The sequence below is a fragment of the Lemur catta genome, chromosome 19, assembly GCF_020740605.2.
Source record: "Lemur catta isolate mLemCat1 chromosome 19, mLemCat1.pri, whole genome shotgun sequence".
NCBI lineage: Eukaryota > Metazoa > Chordata > Mammalia > Primates > Lemuridae > Lemur > Lemur catta.
This window is the reverse complement of record NC_059146.1, coordinates 31,498,037-31,507,624: the sequence shown is the minus strand read 5'-3', so window position 1 is coordinate 31,507,624 and position 9,588 is coordinate 31,498,037. Positions and strand designations below refer to the sequence as shown.

Below are 9,588 nucleotides of genomic sequence, written 5' to 3'. Positions count from 1 at the left end.
TCATACAGTTCAGGGCATTTTGTTACAGTAGCCTGAGCAGACTAAGACAGTTTTTGGTACTGAGAAGTGGGGTCCTGTTGCAACAAATACCTAAATATCCAAGCTTTGGAACTGGGTAATGGGCAGTATGAGCATGGGGAGAAATCCCTGGAGCATGAGCATTGGGAGAAATTGATCTCTCCTTCCTCTTCTCATAAGATCACCGTTCCTATCAGATTAGAACCACATCCTTATGTTCTCATTGCCCTATCTCCAAATGCAATCACATTACAATTTAAGGCATGAATTCCAGCAGGCAGAGGAGACAATTTAAGCAATCTCAACCACAGACTCTCCACACAATTTTAACACACGTATTAGTCTTTAATGCTCTTCACCATTAAGTTGAACCAGAATTCCTTCACTGCAAGTTGCAAATTTAATGGTTCCACATGGCAAAAAGACAGAGTAAGTCTGTAACATCTTGAATTTGGTAAAAACAAGCTTCCACGTAGGCTAGGTAAATTCAGAAGGGATAAAGGGACAAGTAAAAGTGGAAAGGAATGGTGAAGTTTTATACTTTTGAGCACCAAACAGTAGTGAAAACAGGAACAATAATTTCTTTTTTTTTTTTTTTGAGAAAGAGTCTCACTTTGTTGCCCAGGGTAGAGTGAGTGCTGTGGTGTCAGCCTAGCTCACAGCAACCTCAAACTCCTGGGCTTAAGCGATCCTACTGCCTCAGCCTCCCGAGTAGCTGGGACTAAAGGCATGCGCCACCATGCCCAGCTAATTTTTTCTATATATATTTTTAGTTGGCCAGATAATTTCTTTCCATTTTTAGTAGAGACGGGGTCTTGCTCAGGCCAGTCTCGAACTCCTGACCTCGAGCGATCCACCCGCCTTGGCCTCCCAGAGGGCTAGGATTACAGGCGTGAGCCACCGCGCCCGGCCCAGGAACAATAATTAATACCACCAACCACCAGCAATATTAAGGTTTACTGTAGTAACCATGAAATGCCACAAGTTCATAACAAAGTTGAACAGAAAATGTTAATATAACTAAAATATAGCTGTAATTACAAATAAGGAAAACATAAGAATATACTTTGTTCACTAATTTGTCATTTATTCATTAATGACTTTAAAAATTAAGTGTCAAGACACAAGATTATTTTGTTTCTGTCATTTATTTTATGTCTGTATGTAATACTTAGACATTTCATAGTTTTAATTTGTTTATGCTGGAAAGAAAAAAAGAAGCGTATAACATGTAGTACTGGAGTACTACACCCAAGAAAAGGAACATTAATTAGCACTGATGGTAACTCAGAATAACAAGATAGAGTGTAATCAGCAGTGGTGGTCATATAATAGCTTAGTAAATAGAGTGTACCCAGAAATAGAGCTCAGTACTAAATTTTAAAGATATGAAACATCAACTATCCTAACAAAAAGGTTAACGACAGAGACTTATCTTCCTACAGTGTCAGACATGAAATAGCCACCAATTACATATCTTTGAAACTACTTAAATAAAATAAGCAATATTTATAGAAAATATAGCTCAATATGTCAAATAAAAAAGTGGCCTAATACCAGTGATCATGCAAAACTTTAAAGAGTACATAAATTCTGGGAAAAACACCAATTTCAGAAATTAAAATCTAACAAATGATGGTGATATAAATTTATCTAAACATAAATTTTCTTACGAAAATCTCATAACCAGTGGCTCATGATCTCATTCATTGCATAACCAGGTCCTAAGAAAGAGATGATTGTGTAGTTAGGTGAGACTAAGATAAAAGATCTACTAATTGTTGATTTAACTGCCCAAACCTAGTAAGGCAAATCTGAGAGGGGGAAAAAAAATTATAATCATAATAGATAAAAAAAATTGAGGCCATGGGAATATACAGTTGTAAATCCTCTTAATGTCAACCCCCTACTGCTAAATTTGACTGGCTAAAAAAAAAAAAAAGAAAGAAAAAAAATATATTTTAAAAAAAGCAAATCCTCTTAATGTAAGTTCAGTGATCAGTTTATAATCACTGCAATAGTTGAATAGTTGTAGACTTCTCTTCTTTTAAACATCCTTAACAGATTTAATTGATTGACTGATTATGTCAGTAATTTTTACCAAATATTTAAAAGTGTTCCTTTCATTTGGATACTGGCTGGTACTGCCTGGAGGTGAAAAGACTCCTTAAAGGAATTTGTATTATACATGGTAAATATTTAGGGGAATCTGTTGTGTCAAAACAAAATAGACATTTAAAGGAAGTAAATCATTTGATGAAAATGGAAAGGACATTACACATCTACCATTAAAACAAAAACAGCAGAAAACAAAACAAGGAAACTATACACACACAGTGTAGGATGCAAGACTAAAAACCCCACAGCATCTAACTGGGAATTCTAACTCTCTGAATGAAGATAAGTACCTCATATATAAGAAGGAAAGAAGTAGAATGCTAAAAAAAAAAAAAAAACAAAGAAAGAAAGAAAAAGAAAAAGAAAAGTCAAAAAAGCAAAAACACAAACACCAAAAGTTGTAAACAAAATATGCCTGGATAATAAATTTATATGAAAATAACTCAAATCACTCATAATTAGGGAAACAAGTTCCAAACATTTCAGAAACAGACTAATGGGGTCCATCCTATGTCCAATAGATAATAAGAACATAAATTGATTTAAAAAGGAGAAGTATTTGGCAATATCTAACAAAATTGTAAGTATATACCACCTAAGACTGAACAATTTAGCTTCTAAATACAGAATGGCCATGTAATCCAAAAACATATTTTAAAAGAGGGATATATTGAATCCCCTTGATTACCTGTTAAATCCATTGGTTTTCCCAATGAAAACCAGAAACAGAAACCTTTCCACATTTATTTCATTCAAATAACTTTTTTCTCACCAGTATAAATCTTTTGTTGTCAAATAAGGTGCCGAACCACATTTAAGGCATTCCCACAATCCTTACATTCATAGGGTTTCTCACCATTATGAATTTTCTGATGTTTTGTAAAGGATGAACTATGTCTAAAGGCCTTCCCACATGCCTTGCATTCATAAGGTTTTTCTCCAGTATGAATTCTCTGATGTTCAGTAAGGGCTGAACTGTGTCTAAAGGCCTTCCCACACACCTTACATTCATAAGGTTTCTCACCACTGTGAATTCTCTGATGCTGAATAAGGGCTGAACTAAGTCTAAAGAACTTCCCACACTCCTTACATTCATACGGTTTCTGACCACTGTGAATTCTCTGATGTCGAGTAAGTTCACTACCTACTCCAAATGCTTTCTCACATTCTTTACATTTATAGGGTTTCTCACCAGTGTGAATTCTCTGATGTCTAGTCAGGGATGAACTATTTCTAAAGACCTTTCCACATGCCTTGCATTCATAGGGTTTCTTACCAGTGTGAATTCTCTCATGTCGAGCAAGTTCTCTACAGACTCCAAAAGCCTTCCCACATTCCTTACATGCATAAGGTTTCTCCCCTGTATGAATTCTCTGATGTTCAGTGAGCTGTGAACTAATTCTAAAAACCTTCTCACAGTGTATACACTTGTAGGGTTTCTCACCAGTATGTATTCTCCGATGTTCAGCAAGCTGTGAATGAAATCTAAAGTCCTTGCCACATTCCATACATTTGTAAGATTTCTCATCAGTATGGATTTTCTGATGTCGGGTAAGTTGTGCATGCACTCTAAAGGATTTCCCACAGTATGTGCATTCATAGGGCTTCTCACCATCATTTCTTTGAAGTGGAGTAACTTTTCCAATTATTCCAAAAGTTCTTCCATATTCCTTACGTTTATAGAACTTCTCATTATGAATTTTCTGGTGTATACTAAGGTCTTTATAAAAAGTAAATGTATTCCCATATTCCATATATTTACATGGTTTCACACCAGTATGAATATTGAGTTGTAGTGTACGTGAGTTATCTATCCCAAAGGTTTTCCAACATTCATTACATTCATAGGCTTTCTCACCAGCATGTATTCGCTGATATTCATCAAAGTTGGAGTCACAAATGAAGACTTTCTCATATTCCTTATATTCATAGGGCTTCTCACTGTCATGGGTTCTCTGAGGTAATTTAAGAGATTCATGACTGTTGAAATAGGGCACTTTTTTGGAAGTGGCTTTCATTTCACTGATATATCCCACTTGAGGTCCTTGTACTTCAATCTTGCTTTTGCTCTGCCCGTTATTTCTGCAAATGGAGCTTTCAAGGCCAAAGAATTTGCTACTTTCCATTAACTCCCACTGAGAACCATTGTTTTCAATAATGTCCTTTCCTCCAGATAAATTCTTTGTCTCACAGCTGGACTCCAAATCTGAAAGAAGGGAAAAAATGTCTTTTTTCCTGTGTCACAAAAATAAAACAGTCATAGAAAGCAAAGAAGACAAACTGAAAATAATTCCCAATGAGTAAACTGTTTAAAATACTGTTATGAAATCTGGAGAAAGATCAAGAGCTCAGAAAATGGTAACAGCATAACATAAGATTGTGGGCTTTGTGATAAGGGAAATAGATTAAGTCAGTGGATCTGAAATTTAGGTGTTCATCATCACCTGGTAAGCTTGTTGATAAGCATTAATGTTCAGAAACCAATCCAGATAAGAGTCAAAATCTATAATGGTGATTAGTATCTGGTAGAGATAATGCTAATGTAGATCAAAATTTAATAATCCATATATACTGACAATTTCATGATTTTTTTCCCCCTGTAGTAAAATCCAAACACTTTACCATGGATAACAACATGCTGATTGTAAGACCTCATTTTAATCCATTGTCCCCTTTGTACTAATCTTTATTCACCTCCTAGATCAAAACACATTTCGTATCATTTAGAGCTACCCACAGGATGTTTCATCTCTTATAAATAGGCTCTTTGTATGCCAGCCCCTTTTCATTGTTCAGGTCTAAAAGTTAACTATTCTCAGAAAGGGTGTATTAGTTAACCCTAAGTAAATAAGCTCACATATATGTCTCTAATCCAATATCTAGTTCCTTACCCTCACATCTATTTTTTGTGTATTAATTTTCTCTTCTTATACTATTTATTCCCTTATTCCTTAAGCTCCACAAGGTCAAATGCAATAAATTTTAATATGCCAATGAATAACGAGCCCCAAGGAAATAGTATACTATAATAATTACAGGAAAAGTAAATCGCTGGATGGAGGGAATCTAAATAAAATTATATATATAGCCAGGCTGTAATCCTAGCACTTTGGGAGGCGGAGGCAGGAGGGTTGCTTAAAGCCAGGAGTCCGAGACCAGCCTGAGCAAGAGCGAGACCCTGTCTCTACAAAAAATAGGAAAATTTGCCAGGCATGGTGGCACATGTCTGTAGTCCCAGCTACTTAGAAGGCTGAGACAGGAGGATCACTTGAGCCCAGGAGTTTGAGGTTGCAGTGAGCTATGATGACACCACTGCACTCTAGCCCAGGTGACAGAGTGAGACCCTGTCTCAAGTAAAAAACAAAAAAAAAAAGGTATATATACAAAGATAAGTCACTGGAAAACAGATTTCCAGAATAATTATGTAAATGTGAGAATAATTAAACAGTTATCAATGCCTCCCTACTTTCACACTGTATGACAATGTTTTTATATAAATATATGTTTATAATACAGTAAGATACATACATATGGTGAGTGTTTATAAATAACTTTTCCAGTTAATTCCCCAATTGCAGAATTGTCTCCACCACTATTGCTTATTTTGTCATATGCAGATCCGTGATTGACATGTGGGATGAAGAAAAGCAATCAAGATGAGACATGTTATTAACTTCTTCAGAAGCATTTTTACTATTACTCATCTGTTGTACTGAAATCTGTCTATTTTTTTCTTTGTGGTCTTTCCCAGATTTTCCATTTTCTTATACTCAAAGTCAACCACTGCTATACATCTCAAAAACATATATTATTTCAAATATTAAAATTGATATATACGATATTGTTAGACTTTTGCTATTCTGAGCAAAGGCTTATGGGTAAAAAGAATATGCTAACAGAATGATATGGAGAAGGTGGTGCAGATGGGCAAGATTGTAAGGCACTTTGTAACAAAAGAAGTTTTCAACATTGTCTGAAGGTTGCCAATGAGATAAGGGAATAGCCTGAGGAAAATTCCAAGTGACAGAGAAACATTGCATGATAAGGGGCAAGAATAAGATCATGTGACTGAATTATGTTATATGTAACAAAGACATAAACAGTCTTCCTGCCTTTCCTAATAGAATCACATTTCAAGTTTACCAAAGAGCATGTGGGTAACTAATAAATGTAAAAAGAATGACAAATCAGAACACATTGATTCAGATGAAGATTTCTAATGGAATAATGCAGGCATCGTTATTTGACTAAAACATTAAAACCAGATTTGAGTGGCAGTATCAGTAAATCAAAAGCACTTCCATTTAGAAATAAAGAAGCTCTCTGTTGAGTTAATGTGGAAATATAATTGAAATCACAAATTTTCCAGAGAACCATGATGTTGAAAACATTTCTGATTAAAATGTATGGAACTCAATGGTATTAGTCTCATAAAAAGTAAAAATGTAAATGCTTGTATTTTTTGTAAACAAAAGAACGAAAATAACCAATGTATATATCCCATTCTTGAAAATAGAAAAGAACAAAGTTACCCAAAGAAAAGGTAAGGGGAGAAATCAATAAACAGAACTAGAATGTGATGAAAACATAAAAAATATGGAACAAAAATAAAAAATGACAGAAGAACAAGAACCATCAGAAAGGGTATTTTTAAAAAATGTTACAATACTCTTATGCCAGTAAGAGTTGAAAATATAGGCTAATAAATTAATTTCTAGATAAACAGATATTCAGGACTAACCCCAAAAGCCATAAAGTTGAAAAAGATGAATTTCCTAGAAAGAGATAAAATTTTCAAATGCTTCCCATGAAACAAAAAAGTCATAATCATGCCAGTTGCCCATGTTGTTGCAGTAAACCAGAATATAAATCATGGATACTAGAACAAAGGTCTGAATCATGATCTGGAGCAGGTAAGATACAAGATGTGCCCTGGAATATTCTTCCAGAAAGCAAAAATGTTCTATAATATTGGTGGATCACTCAAAAGGATGCAGAAATCATTAATCACTAAGGAAAGCCACCATTTTGACAATACAAGAGTCAAAAGGGGGAAAAAAAGTTTGTGTACTAAAATATCCTAAAGAAAGCAAACCACAAAGCCAGAAATATGCACTTGTATCTAATTCAAGTGTCAGGTCTGGGAAAGGGAGGTTATGGAGTGAGCCTTGGGAAAGCTTGTATCAAGACGCAAGAATAAATTCAAAGACTGAAGAATAAATTCAAAGACTTAAGGATCAATTCAAAGGTAACAGAAATCAGCATAATCATACAACTGGAGATCAAAAATCAAAGTCTGGTGGGCTGAAGTATACTGTACTAATAAAAATCAAGAAATCCATAATGAGACTTAAACAAGAGAAGGTCAGAAGATTTCAAGAGCACCACTAATTAGATAAAACAATATAAAACACATAAACAGTCTTCCTGCTTTTCCTAATAAAATTACATTTCAAGTTTAATAAAGAGCATGGGGGCAACTAATAAAAGGAATGACAAATTGAAAAACAATGATTCAGATAAGGATTTCTAATGAAAATACATTAGGTGAATCATTGATAAGGAACTGTATATGCATAGAATGCCAAATTTAGACCACAGGGACTTCATTCTGAGACACTACCTGAATTAACTCTTCCCCCATCATTCTCTATTCCTTTATTTTTACATACATCACTATATATGTTCTCTACTTACTTGTTTACTGGTTTATTATGCATTTCAACTACTAGTATGTCAATCCCAAGAAGGCAGGGTCTGTATTGCTCTTGTTCACCACAGTACTGATAAGGCTAGCACAGTATCTGTCTCAGTGTAAACACTGAATAAATATAAAGTATATGAATAACCTGTTTTTTCCTTGGTCAACTGAGACATATATAAGTATAAATATAGGAGGAACTGGAAAAGATTTGGTTGCATTGAGGAAGATCTTAATTTGCTTCCCCATCTGTCAGGCTTTTTTAATCACAGGTCTTTGAAGGGATTTTCCCAGCAATATCACAAGGCCTCATCTCCCAGACCATCTGGGCTTTGTGTTCTGCTAACGGTTTTCTATGCTTCATCACCCCTCACTCCCCTGGCCTTGTTTTCTTGTCACATCCCTCAAAACCTCTAGAGCAACTTCCCTTCCTCCAATAAGATAATCACAACTGGATTAGAAACAGAACACCCTGCCTACAACAAAGAAATTTTTAAAATATACTTTTGAGAATTGGTTAAAGTTAAAAAATAAAGTCAAGATGATATTGATAAAGACTTCAGAAAAGAGAAATGTGAGGGAATTGAAAAAAACACTCTCCTTAGAATAACCACAGACAGGTAAAGAAAGGTCATATGTTATTTAAACCCATGCCAATTCTTTGTCTTGAGAGGCAGTATAGTGTTAACATTTAAGGACAGTGTCTTTCATGCCAGCCTGCCTGGGTAGAAAACCTGCCTCTGACACTAAATTGCTGTGTAGCCTTGGAAAAGTACCTAAATACTCTTTGTTGTAAGCAGTCTCTTCTGTAAAATAATAATACAAAGAGTACTTATGTCATAGGGTTATTGTAAGAATAAAATGAGTCAATTATTATTATTTTTTTTTTTTGAGACAGAGTCTTACTTTGTTGCCCGGGTTAGAGTGAGTGCCGTGGCGTCAGCCTAGCTCACAGCAACCTCAAACTCCTGGGCTTAAGCGATCCTACTGCCTCAGCCTCCCGAGTAGCTGGGACTACAGGCATGTGCCACCATGCCCAGCTAATTTTTTCTATATATATTTTAGTTGGCCAGATAATTTCTTTCTATTTTTAGTAGAGACAGGGTCTCACTGTTGCTCAGGCTGGTCTCGAACTCCTGACCTCGAGCGATCCACCCGCCTCGGCCTCCCAGAGTGCTAGGATTACAGGCGTGAGCCACCGCGCCCGGCCAAATGAGTCAATTATTTAAAGTGCTTAAGACAGGACTAAGTACAAAGCAAGAATTATGGAAGTTGAGAGGAGACTCTATAGCTTTCTGAGACATTAAAAGGTCCTTGCTGGAATACTGATTTAATGTTAAATGCAAAGTTCTCTAACCACAAAGCAGGTATAATATTTGTGGGAGGAAATGAATATGAATTGTTTATCAATCCAGCAACATATAAATTGTAGAGATTCTTTTGATAATTATAACAAATCAGGACATGGCCTCTTAGCTATTCTCCCAAAAGGTGGATAAGAAAGTAAAGTAAAGCATGTATTGCAATTCTGAGCTCAAATACAATATACAGGTTGGGCATCACTAATCTGAAAATGCAAAATCCGAAATGCTCCAAAATCCAAAATTTTTTGAGTCCCAACATGATGCTACAAGTAGAAAATTCCATATGTAAGTACTTAACATAAACTTTGTTTTGTGCACAAAATTATTTAAAATATTATATAAAATTACCTTTAGGCTCTATGTATATGGTGCATGTGGAACATAAAT

The 9,588-nt window shown here is 35.2% G+C and overlaps 1 protein-coding gene across 5 annotated transcripts in view; it reads right to left on the bottom strand.

Annotated features, from left to right (window-relative positions):
• Nucleotides 1–2,510: 2,510 nt before the first annotated feature.
• The window catches only part of ZNF529 (zinc finger protein 529), a 28,663-nt gene continuing 21,585 nt past the window's right edge, over nucleotides 2,511–9,588 (bottom strand). For all 5 annotated transcript variants that reach the window (XM_045532206.1, XM_045532207.1, XM_045532208.1 and 2 more), the window contains one exon: nucleotides 2,511–4,342. In XM_045532206.1, the coding sequence (XP_045388162.1) occupies nucleotides 2,928–4,342 (1,415 nt within the window). In that variant the 3' untranslated portion in view covers nucleotides 2,511–2,927. The remainder of the gene's footprint in view (nucleotides 4,343–9,588) is intronic.